Genomic DNA, 25794 nt, shown 5'->3' with positions numbered 1-25794 from the left:
TCTAGGTGCTATTCTCTCGCTGCCACTCTTATCTCCACGCTGTTTGGCAAATCGCTGATGTCAATGCTCTGGGCACTGCACTGTCTCAAGGTCTGTCCTGGATACGTTGGTGTAATCAGATATCCTGTGCGTTCTCCTGGCTGCAGTTATTCCTCTCCTGAATAACTAGGCTGACTGGTGCATGAAAAACTGCCTGGGGTTATCCCACCGCTTGCCACCAGAAAGCTGTGACAGGATGGACTGCCTATGCCACGCTGTCTGTTGTTGCTGGGAACCGGCTGGGCTTACTTTGCCACCGTCCCCTTTTTTCTCACAAATTGAGCCCGCTAACAGCATGTCACGAGCCGCGGCGGCACCGGGCACCTCTGCGACTCTCTGCCCCAGCGCCCTGGGAGTCATCATGACGACTGGGACGTCCCTTACCAAGGCAACGGTCGGGACGCTTATTCTCTCCAGCGCCGCGTCCCGGCATCTAGAGCAGCCGGGCGCGTGCACCAATCAGTATTCAGCTTCAGCTGAGTTAATCCTCTCCTGCTGTTTTTCCCATTTTTCTATTGGTGCTCATTTGTATTTAAGGCAGGTAGGGGCAAAGCCTCCCTGCCGGTTATAGTCCCTGCTAGTTAGCATACTGTCCTGCTGTTTCTGATTCTTCCACTCTCCTGTTGCCGACCTTTGCCTGGATTTAGACTCTAATTGACTGCCTGTGACCCTGACCCCCTGCTTGTATTAGACGCTGCTGATTGTTCCTGTGACCTGGACCCCTTTGCTTGGACTTCGACACTGCCGTATTGCCCATGACCTTTTTTGACCTCTTGCCTGAACCTAGACGCTTCTGTTTGCCGGCAACCCTCATTTTACTTGTCGGACTCTTCACTCCACCTTGGTGTTCTTCTGCGCTATGTTCTCACATATCGGCTCCTACTGCTGGAGTGCAGGACCTGGGGGCATCAGAGTACCTGTGAGCGCATCTAGCTCTACAGGAAAAGCGGTTCCTACAGGCGAAGACCTCTGAAGCGGGTCTAGGAGTTGATACCTGGGGCGTGAGCCGTAACACAGCAGTAGCAGGGAATTTCGATACTGCCACCACTAGGCTCCAACACCAGCACCTAGAAACTCTTCCTTCTGGGTAACTTTTGCTGCTAGACTACCCCCATGCTGGTACACCTGGGCTGGTATAATTGGCCTCTTGCCTTCAGATCAGGGTTGCTGTGGATGTTCCACCCCCTCCCCCAGTCTATCACACTGGCCAGAGCTGCAGGTAGCGGGCAAAGCTTTAGTACTAGAATGCTGGGTAAAACCTCAGAACAGCCGGAGAACTGTTTAGATTTGGGTCTAATTGGCAGGTCAAAAGAATTACACCAGGGTAAGTAGTCGTCAAAGCAGGTTCTTGAAGCAAATGATGTTTATTAGCTCAGGTAGTCCTAATAAGGACAATTACATTCACTAGTTGAAGGTATGACATAGTGAAGCAGGAGCACTGCAAGGTAAAAAGGGGGGTGGCATAAACAATTTTTAAAGTGCTTAATCACATAAATCTTAAAAGTCCCAGTTACACCTGTTTAAAATGTGAAACATTTTGAGACGAGTGGTGAACCAAAGGTGTTGAGAATTTCACATACTATTCAAATCTTAATGTTTCATAGAAACACGTTTACTTATTTGAATAGTCATTCTTTTGCGTGTTATTTTTTCCATTTAAATATGTATTCAAATACTGCAATGTAAAATTAAAACCAAAACACGTGATTGTCTTTACTTTTACATTGTATTTAATCACTAATATACTGCAGATATCTTATTTATACCATTTTCCACATATCTCTAGCTAGCATGAATTTGAATGTGTTTACACAGTATGTTCCCACGCTCAGCTCATCTTCAAACACGATATGTATTCCGAAACCGGGGGTTTGCGTGGTAGAGGAAGCTACAGTGGACGCTCACTGTACCTATCTTATTTTGCACAAGCAGGTGTCCGTCTGTATTATTAATTAAACAAGATTCCAAAGACCGAATAAAGGAGGGATCAGTACACTCAGTGCAAGTCGTAAAATTCGGGGTTAGACTATGACACTTTCCAATCCAACACATACACTTTAACGAGGCACTACATCTAACTCATACAATGAAACTAACGCACTTAGATGTTCTATGCAATTGTCCAGCTTCACCTGCTTGCTCTGTTAAGACACTGTCACTGTGCCAACCACTCACGCTGACGGTTCAGAACCTGCCAACCAACACATGGCCACGCGTGACGTCTTACACGCTTTTCAGCAGATCTATAGTGCAGGACTAGTATCCCCATGGGTTCCGCAAACAAAAATAAGGGCGGGATCAAGTGACATACTACCCAGTCATATAACAGATCTGGCCGAAGTCTCCGCCCATACATCTCCACTATATGAGACCCCTGACAGCGGTGAGAGTGATCGGAGCTGTGTGGACAGGAAAACAGTTAATGTTGATTGAAAATTTCAGCCAATCAGCGGCGTGTCCGGGGGTGCGGCGGAACGTTGATTGGCCGAGGTGGGTGGGGTCTGTCATTGGCAGTAGGGTGCTGGGAGTCTGACAGAAAGTGAGTGGCCGCCCGAGGCTCGGAGCCCCCGGCCAGGCCGACCTATGGAGCTCGAGAATATTGTGGCCAACACTGTGCTGCTGAAAGCCAGGGAAGGTGTGTATGTGTGTATGTGTGTGCATGGGGCTGAGATTACAGGGGGACTCGGCGCTTGCCCAGCAAAAGTTGCATATGCCTTGAAATGTGGACGTAAGTTGTAGGCTAGTCTAAGCATAGTTACGTGCAGGCATATATTTACACGCAAGGCAATTGCACATTTTCATTTAAACTTGTGTTTTAGGGTATGTTTTATTGTGGCAGAAGTGGCATTTTTTTTTTAACAGCACTTTTATGTTGAAGCGTGAGCGCTAGGCATAGATAGCTGCAAGTGTATGACTGAGATCCATTGAACAAATGATAATGTAAAATGTTTACACCATGGTACATGTTCAGTGATGGTTCTTTAATGGCAAATATTTTGTGTGTGACTTTGATCATCTTTGTGCAGTCAAGAAGGGTTTGCCTGTCAATGCTATTGCTGGGGTTGGAGAAATAGCATTAAGGAGGTCATTAGAAAAACAAAGAGGGCTCTTGTATCTTGATGGCTAAGTGGCTGTTAGCTTAACATCAGTCTTATCAATAACTTGACTTCCTATGAACTAGATGGTGATGTAACATTCTGAGGTCCTATTAGTTTTAATATAGAGTAGAGAAGGATATGTTTAATTTTAAATGAATAAATGCAAAATTCGGTGTTGAAGATGTGCTGGAAATTTAAACACAAAATGTTGGAGATTTGCAAACACTGAAATAATTTTCATGTGTTTGCATGTTAATAGTATTTTCATAAAAGTTGTTTAAGCACTAGTCAAAGATGGTCAGAGATTTGCCTACACACATGAAATTTGCCCTCTGCTGCATTCCAGAAGGGGAATAGTCATAACTCTCATTTATCTACAGGTGGTGGTGGAAAACGAAAAGGAAAGAGCAAAAAATGGCGACAGATGTTGCAGTTTCCACATATCAGTGAGTGTGAGGAGTTGAGGCGTACACTTGGTGAGTTCACCATGCCGTTTCCCCCTTAACCCTGCCTAAGTTTGAGATCCCCAAGACGTTCACTTTATCGATGCAATCGTCAAGAATTTTTATTTATTTTTTTTGCACACTTTGTAGTGTTGGCTAACATTATTGCATAGCTTCCTCTTACCACTTCCTCTACAACTACATGTGTGATGTACTTTTTTGCCCTTTCATCTGCGCATGTGAATGTGAAATCTCTTTGCTAGGTGATTTTCAGCACGTTTATGCTTTTTTGCGTTTGGAGTTCACATACTAATTTTATTATTAATATACAGATCACCAGAACATTATTTACTCTGTTTGTTATCACTGTATGAGTGGAGTAATTTTGGACTGTGTATAAATGTCTGGTGGCAGTGTATGCAAGCTTATATTGGCTGCTGTTTCACATTACAAATGTCACTGTTCCCTCTGTTTCTCTGAACGTCCTAACTGTCCTCTTGTTCTCCCCACACTTTGTGCATTCAGCTACTTTCTAATTGCTTTGTTTGAGCCAGCCTAAATGCAGTGAACGTGTGTGGGATTAGGACGTCTTCGAACGCCTAACATTCTTTTTACAATACAGTATGATTATCTGACTTTTAGAACATGACTATCACAGTCTTTGTGACCGTCAACCGATTGGACGTCTCCTATTTCGTCAGTTTTGTGAGACTCGTCCAGAGCTGATGCGCTGTGTCTACTTTCTAGATGCTGTGGTAGGACTACACAAATACCATTACATAGATATCTCTAAGTTGCATGCTGTAAGCATCTCATTATCACATCCCATTTTCTTTGTAGGCCGAGTATGAAGTGTCCCCAGATGAGAAGCGTAAAGAGTGTGGTCAGCTGCTGATTGAGAAATATCTCACAAGCATGGTAAGCAATTGGATTGGTGGACATATTGTTTGTTATGCATAGTGACCGTCTCATCAGAATTGCCGGGGACACTAGCTTTTTGTTTGTATATTGTGTACCGGTAGCCCATCCTTAGAAACCTTGCATAATATAAGTAGGTTATTCTGGATACATGTATGCAGTTCAGTAGTGACACTTTCAGATGTAGTTTTTTGCTACATATTTTTGTTTTTTATTACTATATGATGGAACAATATAAACCTGCTATTGTTGAACATGCTTCTAAATATATGAATACTAGGATCAACCTGCATGTGAGCAGATCTAACCATATTGGATATACATTAGAACACAAGAGTTGTGAAGATGACACCACTGTAGTTAGGTAGTATATACACTAAGGGGGAGTTCAATTCAGCCGCGTTCAATGCAGTGTTAATTATATTACTGTTAATACGGTAATTTTAACCCTGATTGCTGCTTGTGGCTCCCTGAGCTGCGAGCAAAAAAACAGCATTAAAGATTACCGTACTATCGGTAATAGTGCACACTACTGCCGTAATATTGGCAGTAACGCAGCCAATTGAATCCCCACCCCCTTTCCTAGGGGAAAAAAAATTGCTGCTTAGTGTCTCGTGGCCATTCCAGGATACTACGCGACTATTTATTTTTTGTGAAAGTACCGCTCATTTTTCGTAAGCGCTACTTTTTAGTAAAACGCAGCCACGATGTTCTCGGGAATATCGTGGCCAATTGAATCTGCCCCTATGGGCGTTATTTAGCATTAGTATTCTATACAGCCTAGTGTGTAGTTATGCACCTTAGTACAACCATGCTGTGTGGCAAATTTAAAATGTGTGAACAGATTTAGAGATGGGAGGGGAGTACATTTGAGCTCGACTCTAAATTGCAGTGTTGCAATAAAGCTGACCAGTACTTGTGTGCTACTTGTCAAAAAAGGCATGCAAAAAAAATGCAGTTTTCACCCAACTCTAAAATAGGCTCTATGGGGTATATTCAATTACGATTCGTGGCCGCGATTACGCACGGGTCCCAGTACCACAACATCGTGGATTGGGGTGCGCACAGAAATCCGCAATATTGCCCTCCCGTAATGACAATTTATATGGCCAGCCGCACGGAATCGTGGCTGCGAATCTGAATTGAATATGCCCCTATGTGTGTGTTTCTATCTTCTTTTTTTTTTTTTTTTTTATTACATTGATTTATTACTGATAAATGTCAAAAGCTGAAATCGCATTCTTATTTATAATCAATTCCCGGTCGTAAACTGTACTTCTTTTGATGCAAGTAAAAAAATACTAAATGTAGTTATACTGTTGCTTCAGATGCAAGTCTGGATTGTTGTGCAGTATAAAGTCACCCAATATCAATAGCTGCTGTTTGCTATTTTCAGTATAGATTCAGTGTATGGTTGTTATTGAGCACATTTGAATTGACAAAGGAGTTTGTGTCCTTGTAATCTTCTTGTGAGAAAAAAGTCAACAAACTTTACAAGCAAAAAGTTTGTGTCATGTTGGTTATATAGCTGAAGAAAAATGTAATTTAATCTAGAATTTATTAACTAACCTAGTTGGTTCACAGGCATCCTTCTCCACCCCACCCTTGTATGTATGTATGTATGTTTATATATGTATCTATCTCAATCCAAAGGACATTAAATTGTATTTAGTAAAGTTTAGCATAAACCTGCCTCAATAACTATTCTGAATACTATCTGTCTTGCTGATGTTTCCCGACTACAGTATAACACTTCCCAACGCCTACTGTAATTACTTACTCTACCGCAGGATAGCATAGAGCATATTGTGTTGCTGTTTGCAAAACAGAATATTACATTCTAATAACCATGAACTATGTATGCTGCCTATATACTTAAGTTAACATTTTCGACTTTCATTTTCCTAGACAAACATGGCTTATAAAACTAAACTGTGTCACCAAGATCTGCTTCTCTAATCCATACTCACATTAGTTGATCCTATTCTTGGTGACAGGATCATACAGCCCCTGCTATTTCTAATCTAAACAGATATGCAATTTGTGACATTTAGCCTCCTATATCAGACTCCTATTTTACTATAGATTGTAAGTTTACAAGCTGGGCCTCCTTACCTCTGAGTCTGTTAATACCTTGTCTTCTCACTATAATGATTATTCCTAATTGTAAAGCGCCGTGGAGTATGCTGGTGCTATATAAATGAAGGTTAAGAAGTAATAGCTCAGCACCCGTGTAAAGCTGGGTACACGCTACAGAAAATGTTTCCCTATGAGAGAATGATTTTACCAACAATTGACAGTCCCGGTGAGCATGCCATTTCATGTTTGCACACCTACACGTGATTTACCGTCAAATCTGTGCTCCTCATCTGTAATATCCATCATCGCCACTTATTTATAAAACGCCATTAATTCTGCAGCGTTGTACAGAGAACTCACTCGCATCAGTCCCTGCTCCAAATAAGCTTACAGTTTAAATTTATACACACAGACCGAGTGAGACTAAGGACAATTTGATAGCAGCCAAATAACCTACTAGTATGTTTTTGGAGTGTGGGATGAAACCGGAGCGCCCATAGGAAACCTACGTAAACACGGGGAGAACATACAAACTCCACACAGATAAGGCCGTGGTAGGGAATTTAACTCAGGACCCCAGTGCTGTAAGGTAGAAGTGCTAACAATTAAGCCACTGTGCTGCCCATCTGCTAAAAAGATCGTGTTTCTGTAAATTGCCTACATTGCTGGTTGTGAGTGCATACACATTTCAGGTTTTGCCCAACATTGTTGATGGTGCTTTTTAGTCTGTTTTTATAAAATCAAATCAAACACCATGTACTTTGGTACGATAAAACATGATCGTGGGAGTGTACACACTAATGCGACCTAACAGTTGTTTATCGTGTGATTGGCTCGATAACCAGCTGAAAAACCTGTAGTGTGTACCCAGCTTTAGACATTGACATGTAAATATCATGACCATTCAACCCGTAATGTTTGTTTGTTTGTTTCTTTCACATTGGGGTACTAGTCTTGCGATATAGAGGGTGCTGGAGTAGGCACTATTTCTAAACTGTTTAAATTGACACACCTCCCCATTATGTTGTAGGGCACTTTTCTTTAGGTGATCAAGCCGCTCTGTAAGTTCTTTTTTTACTTTTATTGTAGTAGTGGTGTTCTCTATGAACAATGCTGTATAAAGTGCATGCATTAGCTCAAGTTAGGCGCTTCCCTGCCGCTACTGCCTCCTCACACATATGACTCCTAGAAGGGTCCTCATGATGACGCGCACACAAATGCACTCCGGGAGCTGTGATGGCAAGATAAACAGCTCTAGTCTCTTCCTTTGACATGCTGGTACAGGGCTTGCTGAGGTTCCCCCAAGCTCCCGGTTCCTGCATCAGAAGATAGCCAAGTATCTCCGATGACTGTTGGGAGCTACTATGAAGGTACACTAGAGACAAACTCGACAGGGGGAACTGTTCTATGGACTGCGCCATATTTGTACTGTGCCAATGGGGAGGTACTTTCCCCAGTAGAAGCACCCCCTCTTTGGCGGGCTTTGCTGACTGAGAAGCCCACCAGAACTCACAGGCTACTCATCTCCTCAGTGGTGCCAGAAGCTTGTCTCTATGCTTTTTTTTTTTTTTCTTCTTGCTCTGAACTTGGGATACTTTTAGATTTCATTAATTAATTTCTTTTAATCCAGTCTCTTATTAGTGACTGTGTCTGATTTAGAGATATTGTGCATCTAAGCAGCACTTCCAGTGTATCACCAATTGATGACCAATCTATAAATTCATAAACTGAAAAATTATATGCATCCATTCATAAATGGATACTGCCTCCTCAATGAGTCCTGATAGTCAGCTGACAGATCCCATAAATTGATGGTTTTTTTCTTTCTCCATATGTCATGCTGGAATGGATATCTGCTCATTTCTTATGTTGTGGATTCTAGTAAAATATATTCTATATCTAGTTTAGTATTTCACTTTAGGATTGTTCCAACATTACATTGAATAATATCTTAACCATTCGGTGAACACCTCAACCTCTGTTTTGATAACACTTCTGGTACTTGCCATCATATGCACTCCCTTTGTACGTCCTTACTTTAAATACTTGATTCAAATTGAGAAAAATATTTGATCAAATCAACTGTGTGAGCAGTACCCTTTTGATTCTGCTTATTTCAAATATAGACTTAACAGGCACATAAACATTTTGGATGAACTGCTTAGCTATTTAGGAGTTTTGCAAGACCAAATTTAAATTGTCCTCCCATATGTCTCCCTTGTTTCCTTTATGGAACAAACCCAATTTCTCTATCGGATCCTCCTCTCCCTGTTTCCACAGTTGGTTTCTCGCTGGGGATCAGGGTGATCCATTGCCTGCTCATTATTAATACATGGGCCTCTATATTGGATATACAAAAATAATATACATTTTCTTATGTCTTTCTGCCTGGCAGATACTCACTGATTCTGACTCTTTTTTTTTTTTTTTTTTTTTTTTTTTGAGCATCTGTCTGTGCTCCCCGCTCGCCAGAGGTATGACCTCCTCCATTTATAACTGGCTGCTTGAGCTAACAACATTTGACTCTCAGGGCAGGAATGGGACAAGGACCTGGGTCCCCCTCTGGATGAGTCATGCTGGGAAGAAGTTAGGAAAGGATGGCTACTAGTTCTATATCCAACCAAATTATTTAAACTGCATACAAATTGTATTATAGGTGGTATTACACTTAATACAAACATTTGGATCAACTTCATATGACCATATAAAAAATTGACTGAACAAATTGAGTGCATACAATTTGGAACATCCAGATCAGAAGTGTTGGAGTATTTAAGGGGACACATTTTTTTTTCACACTGGTCTCAGTCTATCCAGAATGTTGACCTTGGTGGTAGCAGCCATATGCACTCTTTGTCTTTGGTCCTAGGATTCGGATACAGAGTCCAAAATAACTCTGGACATTTACCATTTGAGGGGGATTGTCCTCTTTGGCCCAGAATTGGACAGGCCACAGAAGGAAAGAACTCTTTCCTCCCAGTCAGTGTTTCAAAGCCTAGAGAGATTTAGGCCCTTTAATTTTTGGTGGGAAAACAATGGGAACTTCGTTTGGTGGTAAAAGAATGTCTCCTCAAATGAGTAAGCAAGCTGGGCTAGGCAAGTGTCCAGATCCCAAGCCTGCTGAAAAACAGATGACATGACGTGTTCTTCCTCACTGATAAAAAAAAAAAAATCTGTGGTGGGAGCCCGTCTTTTGCCCTTTCAGGACCAATGAATCCGATCTATAGATTTGAGGGCCAGAGGCATTATAGAAAGTTTTTCTTGGATCTCTGCCCAGTCTGTTCTTTTCCATGGCCCTTTCAAGAGACTGGAACAGGAGATTGGTTCTTCAGGTGGCCATCAATTTCCTAGTCTCATTCAGAGTGACTGTCCTAGTCCCGAAAAGCAGAAGGTTTTTTTGTTATTACTCAAACGTATTTCTTTTGCAGAAATCGGACTTGACTTTTCAGGTAATCCTGAATCTGAATTCCCTTAACATGCATCGGGTGGACAGCATGAAGTTTTAAGATTTGCATCTGTCAGTCCCTCTTAAGGGGCAGACCCATTAGAGTGCAGCTATGCATTGCCATGGTTGTGGTACAAACAAACAAATAGGGAGGCAACAGTAGCCCTTCTGTAATTAAGGAAATGGCCAAGAAATTCTGCTAGGATGGAACGATGTTTTCCAGCGATCTCTGCTGTATTAATCCCAGGGGTGCACAGTTGGAGGCTGACTTCCTGAGCCGGCATGCCATTCATCCTGCATATTTGTCTCGTCAACCGGAGGTCCTCAACCAGATTATGGAGGTGGGGTCAATCGGAGGTTGATATGATGGCCTCTCGGCTGAACCACAAAGTAGCTTGGTAATATGCATGAACAATGGATCCAAAGATGTTCCTAGTGGACTCCATAACGGTCCCAAGAAAGTACCGACTAGTGTATCTTTTTTCCCTTCCTTACTCGTAATAAAGAAGGCCTAGAGAGTATGTCCAGTAAGAGGAGGAGCTGAATTTAAACTGTTTTAGAATTAGTGGGTACTTCAGCACCTAAGGTAAGCAGTGTCCTCCAAATGGAATCAGAAATGGATTTAATGAAGTATAAAATTTCTGTTTTTAGAGCGATCCTAATCCTGACTTTAGTGATGTCTAGTTGAAATGCTTTAGTCACCTACACCAGTGTTCCCTCTAAGCTGAGCAATCTGGAAATGATAGAGTTAAACCTGTATCTTACTAGGAAACATCATGCAGATTGTGAATGCAAACCTTTCTGGTGGAACCCTCACTAGTGACCTTTTAACTCTTTCCTTTCCAGATTGCTCAGCTTAGAGGGAACACTGACCTACACACAGTGGTTTTGTGGGCTGAACCAATAGTCTTGAGAAAGCAGTTCAGCGGTTTACTAGGAACTACCAATGTCGCTGAGCCATTTCATGCATCCCTGCTTTAGTGATTGCACCAGTTTCTATCAAACAGATGTTACTAATTCTTAATGAACTAATAAGCTGCTCTCACTACTGTTCCTTTAGCCCGCACAAGGACTGCTGTAATTGAGTTGGTGAGAGGTACCATTTTTTTACCAAATTAAAACCTAAATTTGGATGCTTGCTCACAGGCATCTGCTATTTCTCAGACCCTTTACTTGTAAGTTTGTTTCAAGTGAGTTACTACATACACTATGCTTTTTCCCACTTTAAGGTTACAAGCGCTGATTTCTGGGAAGAGCATGTTGTTGCTTTTAACTATATTGCTGTTGGTACTGATGAAGATAAATATTTTGTATACTGCATCTTAAACTTTAGTTGTGTTTTTTTTCAAGTGGAAATTGTAAAAAAATGAGGATCCATTCTAGTACAACTTTAAGACGAACTTTAAACTCTTCCGCTTTTTTCCTAAAATACTGATTGGCATAGCCTCATTTATGGTTTTAAATCAATCACGTGTCGCTTTTTGTGTGGTTGTTTTTTTTAAGTTGAAATGTGCCTTCCCTTAAGTGCACCTGCAGGTGTTAAAGGCGTTCCATTAAAAGTATTGGCAAAGCACAACTAAATAGGAAACATCCCCCATAAGTGTTCATTCTCCACTCCATTTAAATCGCAACATTATATCTCCTGTCTGCCTTATAATGAATAATTCTGTATGTTTATGTGCCTAGCCTGCACTCGGCAGGGAATATACTGATTTGTCTAGCTCCTCCCATTAGAAGATGTGCCCCAGCAGATGTAACCACTTTGGCTTGCAAATGCTACAGTCATTCATGCAAAATAGGTGCGTGATGTCACAAAGCAGCATTTCTCTGCAGGCCTGCACTTTTGTAAAGAACACTTAACATGGCATGAATTAAAGTGCAGTTTGCAGACTGCAACATTTCACTTCTGATGCGCTTTTCAGATCCAACTGCAGTATTTATCATCCTGTTGTTTTGGAGGGTTAAAACTGAAACTGCATCCAATGTGTGATGGTTTGCAAACCTCTAAACTACATGTCGTTTAGATCATACCTGATTTGAAACATCTAGATTTACGTTGTGGTTTGGCTATGTGGAGTACCTCGCGGGATGACCTCTTCCCAGTTTAACAAACCATGTGGGAGCCTTCTTCCCAATTATCTTCTGAAATAATTAAAAAAAAAAAGTACCCCCTTCCTTAAATTAACTAAAGAGCACATCCTGCTTAGCAAAGGACACAGGCTATAGATGGGTGGGAGGCTCTCGCCTTGAGAGTACAGTCCAATGCAGATTAGCACTTATACCCCTGGCTGTTGGATTCCAGTGTTAAAATATTTACTATTTAAAAGTAGGGTGACAGCCTATTCTGGCACTGAAAGTGCCATCATGCACTGAGAGCCCATGAGTAGTATTGTATGCTGCTGCTTGTGGAACCAGTATGCACATGGGTGTAAGTGAAGTGCTACAACAATTACAAATATAAGTTACCCCCATAGTTACCTAAAGTCTTGGCAGACCAAGAGAAGAATAATATTTTAGGTAAGTATTGGGCGTCCCTTATATTGGATGCTTGTGGCATGCAAGTGTATTTATGCCCATGTGCATGCTGGCACTTGTGTCACTACAGGTTGTCACTCTACTCTTTAAACCATTTTCCTCTGGTACTAGAAGGAGCCCAGTTCTAATCAGCAGTGGACTGTTACCAACTGCCCCCATAGAAGACCTGGCCCGATACTGGGCTGTCTAGCTAATTTAAGGGAAGGCAGACTTTTTTTTTTTTTTATTACCCTTTCTAACAGATGAGCGAGCTCAAACTACATGCTGTTTGAGCTATCTTACCTGGTACAACCACATTTCATTTATGTTTTATTTATTTTATTTTTTAAACTGTATGTCCGCCTATTAATAAATGGGAAGGTGTGTCCCAGCAAGGTCTCCATGCCGGAAATGCAGATTTGTTTTCCAGCTATCTAATATATAAATGTCTAGTGGCGTGTGTTAGTCTGTCTGTCTGTGTGTGTGTGTGTGGAAAAAATAAAACCAAGCTGCAGCGCCACCTGCTGGGCGGAGTTATACACTGACCTACTAAATTCTTAGTGTGTGTGGGAAAAAAAAATACAGAAAGGGCTGAAATTTGGTATACTAAGATGTTTTTAATTTGTTAATTTAATTTGTTAATTGTTAAAAGTGTTTATAAAGATTTAAAAATATATATATATTTCTTGAAGGAGAAGTGACAGTTGGGAGTGGTTGGTGGTTGCCGGGGGTGACAGTGGGGAGTGGTTGCCGGGGGTGACAGAGTGAGAGGAGTGTGATACTCAGGACCGCTGAGAGAGATCCCTGTGTCTGGATAGACATCTGGATAGATGTGGCGATGAAGATGAAGGATGAGGTGGTGACATGTGGACAAAACCACGTTAAAAAAGGGCGCTTACGTCGGGAAGTAACGCTCTTCCCCTGAGGAGGCCTGGGCTATGGCCCAAATGCATGACAAGAACCTTTTTAACACCTTAAGTAGCTTGATTTGACTAGAATGCATGAGTATCATGCACGGGTTAACTTGTTTGATATATGTGAATTGCCTAATAATTGGTTACAACTGTGAATTGAAAAGTGGTGATGTAAGACGTTGTCCTGCATTTAATTACAAAGATTGGCTTTGACTTAAAACTTAAATTGTACATGCACAAACAATAGAATAACTTCTCTGTGAATACGCACATGATTTGATTTTCAGGATTCTGGCTATTTATATGTTGGCAGCACAGTGGCCTAGTGGTTAGCACGTCTGCCTCACAGCACTGGGGTCATGAGTTCGATTCCCGACCATGGCCTTATCTGTGTGGAGTTTGTATGTTCTCCCTGTGTTTGCATGGGTTTCCTCCAGGTTACTCCGGTTTCCTCCCACACTCCAAAAACATACTGGTAGGATAATTGGCTGCAATAAAAAAATATTTTTTTTTACCCTAGTGTCTGTCTGTCGTAGGGAATTTAGACCAAGCTCCAATGGGGCAGGGACTGATGTGAATGAGTTCTCTGTACAGCGCTGCGGAATTAGTGGCGCTATATAAATAAATGATGATGATGATTTCCAGAAAGTGTATATCACATTGATGTGATTCTCTTTTACACAATATTTCTGACTTGGTGGTGGTTTTATTAATTTGTCTTATTTGAAGCAGCAATTCCATGGGGAAGAAAAAAGATAGGATTTTTTTTGTTTGATTTTCATCACTGACATCAATGGTGTTTTGTTTTAACCCCTATTCCCCCCCCAATTTTACTTTTTACTTCAGATTAATTTATAATTCTGCAGGGTTTACAGTGTCATGTTACTACTAGCAACCACAGCCAGCAGAGAGACTTTGGAACACCCCTCTGAGCTCCGTCTGCCCTGTGCCCTATAAAATCCTCCCTGTCCCCCTGTGATATCGCATGACTTTTATTTAAGTAAAATAAGTCATTTGGGACTGCTGTGTTAAATCTGTTGTCCGTTATAGATGTCTTCACCCAATGTGTCTAATGTAATATTCTATGGTTTGACAACTCGGTACAGTTGTGATTAAACAATGTATTGTGTATACCTTGTGTGTTGCTAGTTACATAAGTCTACTCTTCCCTTTTTTTTTTTTTTTTTTTTTTTCTTTTTTTCTTCTTTAAATCTAGAGTGAAGATTACATCACAGAGGTCCCTGAGCAACTAGTAATCGGTTGCACAGAGAGCTTGGAAAACAATCCATGCAAAGAACTTTTTAAAGACTCCTCCAAGTAAGCTATGAGAGAGGGTACATAGGTGGTGCACGACATGTGTTTTGGGGGGTAGGGCAATTTGTACAGTAGCAGTGGTAATATAAGGGAAACTGACTCAAAGGTGCCATGACTGATGGCTGGGTCAGGGACAAGAATATCAAACCTTTCCTATTTGTGGTAACATTTTCTTTCTTTCAGACTAGTCCATGACTTCCTTAGCATGGCTCCATTTTCAGATTACCTTGATAGCCAATATTACAACCGCTTTTTGCAGTGGAAATGGATGGAGAGGTGAGAGGTAATGCTATATACAGCAACCCATTGGTGTGACCGTGCCCTTTTCTCATGCTCTGCTTACAATTGTTCACAGGGAGATGATCACAAAGAATACATTTCGCCAGTACAGAGTTCTGGGCAAAGGGGGTTTTGGAGAGGTAAGCTAAGAACTGACTGACTACCTTTCTTCTTTACACCTAATATGTTTTCTCTATAGCCTCTTCAGAATTATCTCCTGCTATCAATGACAATGGTTATTGTAAAAATTGCATGTTTTAAATGAAGAATCTGGTGATTGGGGAAAGAGTAAGCATTATCCCTGTAGACAGTGTGAAAGTGTTTCACTATGACTGGTTTATTTAGAAAGCTGACATTATTATGAGAGGGAGTGGAAGCATTTCTTAGTAGCTTTAATACATTAGACCAGAATACAGACCTCATTTGCTCTTTGTGTTTCTGAACTGACTGGTCTACAAATGGCACAAATTCCGAAAATCAGCCACACCCTGAAATGACAAAAATATGAAGTGGTCGGAAATCATTTTTTTTTTTTCTCATTCATCCAGTCTGGGGGACACTGTTTACCATGGGGTTGTGGAGGGGAGCATGGGAGTTGGCACCTAGCTAGTTAACTTTAGCACTGCTGACAGACCCCTCCCCTCTACAATCCCCCTGCCTCTTCCTCTTCCTGTTAGTTTTTTTTAGGTGCCCATGGAGTTGGGCAGTGTTTTAGCTACTGCATGTAATTTTGACTATTTATTTATCATTTTTATTAGTCTTTAGGATCTTTTATCTAGGTGGCAGACCTGGGAGTGTGTTCTATTATAGAGAACACACTCCCAGAATAGCAGCGCAGGCACTATTCTGTCAGATGAGCCAGAGGCTCTCACTGACAGAGAGAAATGAATAGGGTGCCTGAATAGAGAGTGACAAACGGTCTCTCCGGACCGCTGTCACTCTTGGAGCCTCCCCGATAACCGGCGCTCTACTCTGTCTGCGAAGCAGGGGTCCCCCCCCCCCCCCTGCGCAATCCCAGCATATTCCAGCCCCACTGACGGAGGAACCGGCCTGGGTGGCCTCCCTGACACAGTCGGTCTCTTTAGCACAGATGATCTCACAATCTACTCAGTTGCTATCTAGTGTGGCAGCCTCGGCGGCTAATAATGCTAGTACACCTTTGGGCCTCCCTGCTACCACAGGTCCTATTGGAACGTCTATACCAGGACCTTCCTCTTTGCTTACGGACCAGCCCCCTGTTCCCACAGAACCAGCATGGTCCGCAGCATTTATAAAACGTTTGGACAAACTAAACCAGTTACTTGAATCCCCAGACAACCCGCCTGCTAAAAGGAAGCGGCTTAGATCCGCTAATCCCCTTATGGTCCTTTCAGATTCTGAGGGGTTTTCAGAGGAGCAAGGGGAAACAAATTCTGATCCTGATCAGGTTCAACCTTTGGAGCAGGAAGAGAACACTAAAAGCCAATTTATTAAAGATTTGGTTTTAGCGGTAAGACAAGCGTTGGACTTCCCAGAACCGGAGGATCCTAGTCCTAGAGACAGAAGTCTTTTTAAGAAGGCCAAAAGGAAGGCTATCTGTTTTCCCTCTTCTGTAGAACTCGGAGATATTGCAGAGGGAGCCTGGAAACAGCCTGATAGAAGGTTCTCTGTTCCCAGAAGGTTCTCTTTCCTGTATCCATTGCAGGAGGAAGACGTGGCTCGCTGGGAGTGTATTCCTAAGGTGGATATTCCAGTAGCCCGTTTGGCCGGACACACTTTACTTCCAGTCCCAGGTTCAGCCAATGATCGCTGAGTGGAATCCCAGCTGAGTGGAATCCCAGCTGAGTGGAATCCCAGCTGAGTTCTATATTTGTAGCAGCGGGTTCTTCCTTTAGACCCACATTTGCTTCAGCTTGGGTTGCTAGAGCCATGGAAGCATGGGCAAATCAACTGGCAGAGGCTTTACAGGACTCTGATTTACTTCCCCCGGCTTTACATTTGAAAGAGGCATCGGGGTACCTTTATGAGGTAGCCCAGAACACATCCTCTATGTCCTCCTCTATTCAGGCTGCATCTATTTCAGCAAGAAGAACGTTATGGCTGAAATCCTGGGAAGGAGATTCGGAATCAAAAAGTCAGTTGAAACCATTCCCTTTTCAGCAGCAGGTTTGTTCAGCCCGGAATTGGATACTATGATTTCCCAGGCAACAGGGGGCAAAAGCACTTCTTTGCCTGTATTCTCAGGTAGGGGCCGGGGCCCTCGGTTCAGCTCCTTTCGTCAGCCCTTTAGGGGGACCTCCTTGCCTAGAGGACAGTCCTTTAGAGGTAGACAACCAAATGCTCGAGGCTCTGTCTTTGTTTCAGGAACAGTGGGCAGCGTCATCCCAAGACCCTTGGATTCGGGGCATTATATCAAGTGGGTACATGATAGACCTGCTGGGTCTGGTACCACATCGTTTCTTTGTAACCCCGAGATCCAACAAGAAGACAGGCAATACAGGCTTGTGTCGCCTCTCTTCTTTCGCAAAGGGTCATTTGCAGGGTCCCAGAAGGGAAAAGGGTTTTGTTCAAATCTGTTTCTGGTCAAGAAGCCCGACGGGTCCTTTCGACCCATTTTAAACCTAAAGAACTTAAATGTGCACTTACGGGTGAACAGATTTCTGATGGAATCCCTGAGGTCGGTAATAAACGGCTTAGAGAAGGATCAGTTTATGGCTTCCATAGACATAAAGGACGCATACCTCCACGTTCCCATTTGGAGCGACCATCAGTCTCTCCTAAGATTCACAGTGGGGTCCTCCCACTATCCGTTTCGGGCCCTTCCCTTCGTCCTCTCCACAGCTCCGAGGGTCTTCACAAAGATCATGTCAGTGATGGCAGCGTGTCTTCACTTAAAGGGAGTTCAGGTCATGCTTTATTTGGACGATCTGCTCATCAAATCCTCCTCAGAGATTTGCTTACGTCAGCTTGGTGGTTCTCGAGAGCCATGGGTGGCTGATAAACTTAAAGAAATCCCAGGTGGTTTTGTGTCAACGCATGGTTTTCCTAGGGCTCATCCTGGACACCAGTCAGCAAAAGGGGTTCCTGCCTGCCGAGAAGATCAGTTCAATTCGGAATAGAGCATCTCAGGTCTTGTCTTCTCCCAGCCCCTCAATTCACTTGTGCATGCGGCTGCTGGGAAAGATGGTGGCCTCCTTCGAGACCATATCCTTTGGTCGAGCTCATTCTCGGTGCTTCCAGTGGGCTCTGTTGACCAAATGGTCAGGATCCCACCTACGTTTGGATCTCCAGAGGATCTCGCTGTCTCCGAGGGCAAGAGAATTGCTCCAGTGGTGGCTGAATCAGGATCACATGGCGGTGGGCAGGTCTTTTGCTCCATGGTCATGGATCATAGCCACAACAGACGCCAGCCTGAGAGGTTGGGGGGCGGTAGTCCTGCACCTCAGGCTCCAGCAGCTCTGGTCAGTTCAGGAATCAGCCTTATCAATCAACACATTAAAGTTGAAGGCAATTCTTTTAGCTCTCCGGGGGGCCCAGACTCTTCTTCAGGGCCACCCAGTCAGGGTTCAGTCCGACAATGCCAATATGGCATATGTCAACAGACAGGGAGGAACCAGGAGTGCAGCTGCAATGCGAGGTGGCAGCTCAGATATTCCTTTGGGCAGAACAGTATGTTCCAGCAATCTTGGTGGTCTTCATTCCAGGAATAAAAAATTGGGAGGCCGATTTACCTCAGTCGTAATGCGATGATGCCAGGGGAGTGGTCCACCCGGAAGTATTTCAGTCTCTAGTTCAGAGGTGGGGTCTTCCGGATATAGATCTCATGGCCTCCAGACACAGCAAAAAAGTTCACAGGTTTTGCGCAAGGGCAAGAGACCCCTTAGCGGTAGCGGTGGACGTGATGTCCATGTCATGGGAATTCAGGTTGGGTTATCTGTTTCCCCCGATTCCCATGCTTCCTCGAGTACTCAGACGAGTGAGGCAGGGCGGTCGGCCGGTGATTCTAATAGCTCCCTCATGGCCGCGTCGAGTGTGGTACGCAGACATAATATCCATGGCGGTAGGACAAGGATATCGTCTTCCGTCAAGAGACTGCCTTCTTCTCCAAGGTCCCTTTTCGTCACCAGAATTTACCTCAGCTCAGTTTAACGGCATGGCTGTTGAAGCCAGCCTCTTGAGAGCTAGGGGTTTTTCCCCCCCAGTGTAGTGAACACTATGCTGCAAGCTCGAAAACCGGTTTCGGCTCGCATCTATCATCGTATTTGGCGAGCCTATATTAGATGGTGCGAAAATAAGTCCGGTCGCACATCTTCCTTTCGTCTCCCTCGCTTATTGGCTTTTCTTCAGGATGGGCTGGAAGCAGGGCTCCGTTTAGGTTCATTAAGAGTTCAGGTATCAGCACTTTCAGTTTTCTTTCACCTGAAGTTAGCGGACTTGCCAGACGTCAGGACTTTTCTTCAGGGAGTCTTTCATATTCGGCCTCCTTACGTTCCGCCCACAGCACCATGGGATCTTAACGTGGTACTGGATATGCTTAAAGGGCCTCCTTTTGAGCCATTACCTTCGGCAGATTTTAGGTGTCTTACCTGGAAGGTCGTCTTTCTTTTAGCTATTGCATCTGCACGTAGGGTTTCTGAATTAGGAGCTCTGTTTTGCCGGGAACCATATCTGGTTTCCACAAGGACAGAGCGGTGTTAAGAACCCTCCCTTCCTTCGTTCCAAAAGTAGTTTCGGCTTTCCATCTGAACCAGGAAATTGTAGTTCCGGTCTTTTCATCTACTTCCCATTCGGATCAACAGTTTATGGAAAAGTTAGATGTGGTTAGGGCTCTCCGCATTTATGTCATAGGAACTTCTCAGATTAGACGTACAGATTCTTTATGATTCTAATAAGACAGGCTGGCCAACCTCAAAACAGTCCATTGCAAGATGGATTACGGCAACCATTAAGCAAGCTTACATAAAGGCTAACCGTCCTGTGCCAGAGACTTACGGCCCATTCCACCAGATCGGTAGGGGCTTCGTGGGCAGCAAGGAATGGAGCTTCTGCAGACCAGCTTTGCAGGGCAGCCACCTGGTCCTCTGTCCACACCTTTACAAAATTTTATCAGTTTAATGTATTTGCATCTGCGGATGCAAATTTCGCTCGTAGTGCTCTACGTGCGGGGCTTTCAGAGTGGTCCCACCCTTAGGGGGCTGCTTTAGAACGTCCCCATGGTAAGCAGTGTCCCCCAGACTGGATGAAAGAGAAAAGAGGATTTATGTACTTATGTTAAATCCGTTTCTCTGATTCCGTCTGGGGGACACTGCGATCCCTCCCTTCTGCTTTTCCTCTGTATTATCTTGGTTGATTGACCTTTCTCCTTGGGGCTTTTTAATTAACTGACAGGAAGAGGCAGGGGAATTGTAGAGGGGAGGGGTCTGTCAGCAGTGCTAAAGTTAACTAGCTAGGTGCCAACTCCCGTGCTCCCCTCCACAACCCCATGGTAAGCAGTGTCCCCCAGACGGAATCAGAGAAACTGATTTAACGTAAGTACATAAATCCTCTTTTCTTTCCCACGAAGCTCACTCTCACTTGGTATGGCCAGGAACTGAAACCATTTTTAGTCTGTTTTTTGCATTATCTCTATAATATCCACTGTCTCGAACATGTTAATTAGTATTTGCTTTATCCTGTGACCCATCTAGTGTGATAAGAAGGAATATATTTTATAAATATTTGTGTAAATTGTGGTGTTTTGAGCATTGGTAAAATAAAAACCTGGTTTCTGAAGTGGCACAAATGGTATGAAAACAAACTGAGGCAGAAACTTGTGTAATTATTTTCAAAAGTTTGTGACAAGACTCCTATGCCATGTTCTCATGTTCCTGCGGACATGAAATCTAATTTTATAACTGATCGTCCCACAAACTAAAATACCTAGGAGTATATATCACAAAGTGGTATCATCCGCTCTACCAAGCTTAATTACCCATCCCTACTAGGTAAGATAAAATCCAATCTCACGTCCTAGAATAGGTTCCTGATTTCCTGGATTATTTACTACTTATTCCAGACACTACCTGATTGGGTTCCACCAAATGCCTTTAAATTTGGTCAGCCCTCTACAAGTCTTTTTATATGGGTGGCTACATGCCCTTGCATAAAACTTAGTATCTTGCAGATACACCAAGGAGGAGGCCTCAGGGCACCCTGCACTTAGACATTCTACCTTGCGGCACAAAGGAGCTTGTCCCTTTCACACAGTGCCGACAACCACAGTATCAGAATACATTTATTTCTCTTTTTGACTCCTGGCACACTGGTGCCCCTTTATATAAATCCCACTGAGTGCTCTCATTTCTCTTATCCATATGGGATTACGCTTCAAATTATTTTTCATTAACGCCCATCCTTCCACCAATTTTTGCCCTTTGGAGTAACCCAGAAGGTCTATCCCCTTCAACCCCTGGGTGACAGCGGGCGTCCAGTATCTGATTGACTTAGAGTGAGCCTGTATCTTTTCTCTGAACTTCAAGAACAATAGAATATCCAATCAAAGTGGTTTTACCAATTTTTTTTTTTTCTTTTAGCAGCTCAGGTACTTTTATCAGAGCTCAACAAACTTTACACCATAGTCTCCTGAACGTATTCATGTCCCTTTGTCCACAGAAGGCTTAATGTAGACTATTCCATGTTAATAAACCCCATTTCCATGTCAAAAGACCCCCACAAATTGAGGTGACTTGGCAGAGGACCTGGACAGGGAGGATTGGGCAGAGAGAATAGAGAAAACCACCAGTAGCTCAGTCTGCATTAGAATCAAAGAAAATGTCTACAATCTTTTGTACTGCTGGCACTTGGTGCCTGAGACATTACGATCCAATGCAGACCTAAATGCTTGAGGGGGCTAGGTGCAAATACACGCTGATGATCACCACCACTTGCTAACTGCTTCTGATTGGCTGATTGTGATTTCACCTAAATGCTTTCTTCGTTGATCCTGCTTCTGTCACTCCATCCACAGGAATATATGTTTGTTTGTTTTTTATCCTCCACCCAAGCTCTACCAATCAAAGAAAACAACAAACCAATTACATATCTGTGGTGCACCTGTGTGTTTGTGGGGTGTATGGGAGACCAAGAGGGAGTTTTGTTCCTACGGACTCTTTGGGGTTTTTATCCATTTCTATAAAGGAGAGGTGTTGCAAATTGTCACAGAAGGTTAAATGTGTTTTTATAAAAATACAATGGCAAATGCGTTTTTCCCTATGAAAATAAATGTTTGCAAAGTTTTATTGCATGTGCAGCCTGTAATTCCACCTGATGTAAACCTGCACATATGCTACAGATGCAGATCTGCAATACCCATGTTGCCTTCTGTATCGGGCCCTCTGTTTTAGAACATATACAAAGAAGCAAACAATGTTCCTTCAATAAAAACTTAAACAAAGCAGGGCAATAAGAAACCTATATATAAACATGATTTCAATAAGTAATGCAAATAAAGCTATTTGGTGCATATTTGTTTTGTTGCCAAAGAAGTCTTAACTGTCTTACATACACAATATTGTGAATTTGGGTAGATGGACATGTTCCTCGCACTGTGAATACCTTTAAATTATTTCTTCATTAAAATGTAAGACCTCACCTACCACTTCTGGAAAGTGCTGGAATGTAATAGAACTGTCTTAAAACAAATATAGTGTATAAATATTAAATATGATAACACTATAAAATAGATCAACTATTTATTTAAAAGGGTGAACACTATCCTATATAGCTAAGTGAAGTAATGGAGCAAAATAGTGTACAAAACTGCAAATTACCTTTTTGGAGCCCATAAATGTCACTCATTAATACAATCAAGCTATGTCCGAGAGAACCAGTTTTAAATTAGTCGCGAACCAGTTGCTCAAAAAATTTGTAAATGAGTTGTAACATTAGATACAAAGACTGGGGTAGATTTGCATTGTCAAGATTATTTATATAGCGCCAGCAAATTTCATAGCGCTTTACAATTGGAACAAACACCATAATAAAACAAACTTGGATAATGCAGACAGACAGATGTAGGAAGGCCCTGTGCACAGTCTTAGTCTGTGAATGCAAAAAGTTGATGACCAGCTGAGCCCCAAAGGAGTTTCACTTTGCTACAAGCAGGGCCGTCTTTCCCATTGGGCACAATGGGCAGGTGCCCGGGGGCCCTGCAGCCCAGGGGGCCCGTCGGAGGCAGCACAAAAAAAAAAAAAAAAAAACCTGAAAAAAGAAAATACTTACCTTGCTGTCAGCTGGCGATCCGGCTCCCTCCCTGGTCTCCACCAAGAAAATTATAAGCAGATATCTGCTATAGCACAAACATGTACACAGCATAATATTGTGGTTTCAGCTGTAGTGATATTCGTTTACCTCTAAGAAAACCAACATGCAGCATTCAAATTTTGTAGTCCATATTCCATTATCCTCCCCACCCCTCCTCTGATGAGCAGGAAAAGTAAGTGTATCTTGGTTTTTCCTGTTCTGTTTTCTATTTTTTAGTAGGGGTGCTGTATTTACCCCTCTAGTCAACAATATGTTGTTGGTATTCAGTGGGAATTTCAAAAATCACATCTTTGTCCTTATTGAATAACTTTATTTCCAGGTCTGTGCCTGCCAAGTGCGAGCAACAGGCAAGATGTACGCCTGCAAGAAAATGGAGAAGAAGCGCATTAAGAAACGTAAAGGAGAATCCATGGCATTAAATGAGAAACAGATCCTAGAGAGAGTCAACAGCAGGTTTGTAGTAAGTACAGATCCATCTGTAGGTCCAGGGGAGGGCGATGGCAACATTGTATAGTGTGCGATTTCATCCACATACATTTTTATTATTTCTAGTAACTAGGCAGATGTGATCACACATCCGTCCCCTCCTGAGTGCAGTGCTCAGTGGAGAGAAACTGGTTCCTTTCTAGGGCACACTCGCCGCCCCCACCCCCCCCCCCCCCCCTCCTCCACTAACTATTTTTCATATCTATCCCACAATACTTTATAATTAATGGATGGATCTTTTGTTTTGTCATCAAAATGTATTAAAAAGAAGAAACTTTCTCAACAACGGTCTTCGACCGTGCTCATTAATTAGAGTTTTTAATTTCTTACCCATTCTACCTACATACTGTAACCCTGCGTTACAATGTTTTGGTGCAATTGGTAATTTTGGAGTAAGTGTTACAACTTATATTGGGATTAATCACACACTTCTACCTTTTGGTTGGTCTCATTTTTATCCACATAAAGATTGTGTTGTACATGCTTACATTAGCTGGGGAAGGGGGAATATCCTTTATCATATTCCCCCAACTAAACAAACTTGGGTCCCACAGCCATGTAGCATGAATAGGATCGCACTGCAAACTATGTGAATACTTATCCAACAAAATTATATATATATATATATATATATATATATATATATATATATATATATATATATATATATATATATATATATACATACCCTTTTTTACAATGCAGAAGGCTCTTTTTTTTTATTTTTTTATTTATATCCTTACAAATTCTTATACATTCTTCACGTTTAGCTTACCTAGTAAAATAGGAGAGTGTAGTACATGATAAAATTAGCTTGCACAGCAAATGAAAGTTATCCTTAATTAAAACCAATGCGTATATAACGAGGACCCTGTGTTTACTTCCCGCACATCTGACTTAGAGGAAAACTAGCAGAAGATAATGTACATAGGTCATTTTGATGAGAGCAAAGTTCAAACAAATATATAAGTTTGACTTTGTTACATTCAAATATACTCAAGCGCATTGTAATGTTAACTAATAAAGAATAATTATTTGTTCATTGTATCCCTTATGCTTTAATTAACCCCCACAAAACTTAATTCAAAATTATTTTAATTAAATTATTTTACCACACATCAATCTTGACCTTTGGTAACAATGTATCCTTATCAACTTCCCAAATCTTGTCAAATGCCAAGTCCACCAGAGGGGCTTTATATTTCCTGTCTATGAATATCTTTTTAAATATCGCCTTTGTATTAAAATCAACATCATTGTTACAGCTAAACCTAATTTGCTGAAATTGGCTCTTGGGAATCTTTTTGAGCCGCAGTTCATAAGTCAGATATCGGGTTATCTAAAACTATTTGTATCTCTAAACTTTAAAATATGGCTTAATCTTGAGGTCTATCCTGGAATAAAAATTCTTAGGGGCATATTCAATTAGCTTACCAGTTTGCGGTTTTACCGCGAAACCTGCGCAGTATTGCCGGTAATACGGTACCGCTATAACGCGGATTTTCGTACGCAACCCTATGAGCTGCGAACGAAAATCCACATTATTGCGGTACCGCGGATTGACTTCGCGGCGCGATCCCGCGAACCGGGAAGCTAACTGAATATGCCCCTTAAATCCACAACATTTACAGAAACACAACATGTATCGTCAAATAAGTGACTATTTCTGTCCATTATGAAACAGGAAAACATTTGACGGGAAGAAATAACGCCTCTCCTAATGAGCAGGCAACCGTCCGTTTAGCAATACCAGTTTAAATTGTGTAACTGTAAGCGAGTCTCGCACCCATCGTCCTCCCAGTCAGCTGTAGGTAAAAAATATTTTCAAACCAGAAATAATTCTGATGACGTACAAACCTAATACTTGTGATAAGATATTCCCTTTGAACTTCTAGATAATTAGGATCCTGTTTCACTCTACAATCCACTGCTTAACTATATAATTATATAGGGATGTTACATAATGTAGTATTGCTAGTGTGGCC

At 42.2% G+C, this 25794-nt stretch overlaps 1 protein-coding gene across 2 annotated transcripts in view; it reads left to right on the top strand.

Annotated features, from left to right (window-relative positions):
- The first annotated feature begins 2449 nt into the window (after positions 1–2449).
- GRK6 (G protein-coupled receptor kinase 6) overlaps positions 2450–25794 on the top strand; it is a 41242-nt gene continuing 17897 nt past the window's right edge. Inside the window, exons 1-8 of one of the 2 annotated variants that reach the window (XM_075209179.1) lie at positions 2450–2529; positions 3518–3613; positions 4223–4335; positions 4421–4498; positions 14667–14767; positions 14948–15040; positions 15120–15183; positions 23643–23783. In XM_075209179.1, coding sequence (XP_075065280.1) covers positions 3562–3613; positions 4223–4335; positions 4421–4498; positions 14667–14767; positions 14948–15040; positions 15120–15183; positions 23643–23783 — 642 coding nt within the window. In that variant the 5' untranslated portion in view covers positions 2450–2529; positions 3518–3561. The other variant, XM_075209178.1, reaches the window with a different exon arrangement.

The sequence above is a fragment of the Mixophyes fleayi genome, chromosome 4 (genome assembly GCF_038048845.1).
Source record: "Mixophyes fleayi isolate aMixFle1 chromosome 4, aMixFle1.hap1, whole genome shotgun sequence".
In the NCBI taxonomy this organism is placed as follows: domain Eukaryota; kingdom Metazoa; phylum Chordata; class Amphibia; order Anura; family Limnodynastidae; genus Mixophyes; species Mixophyes fleayi.
This window is presented reverse-complemented; position numbering and strand designations above follow the sequence as displayed.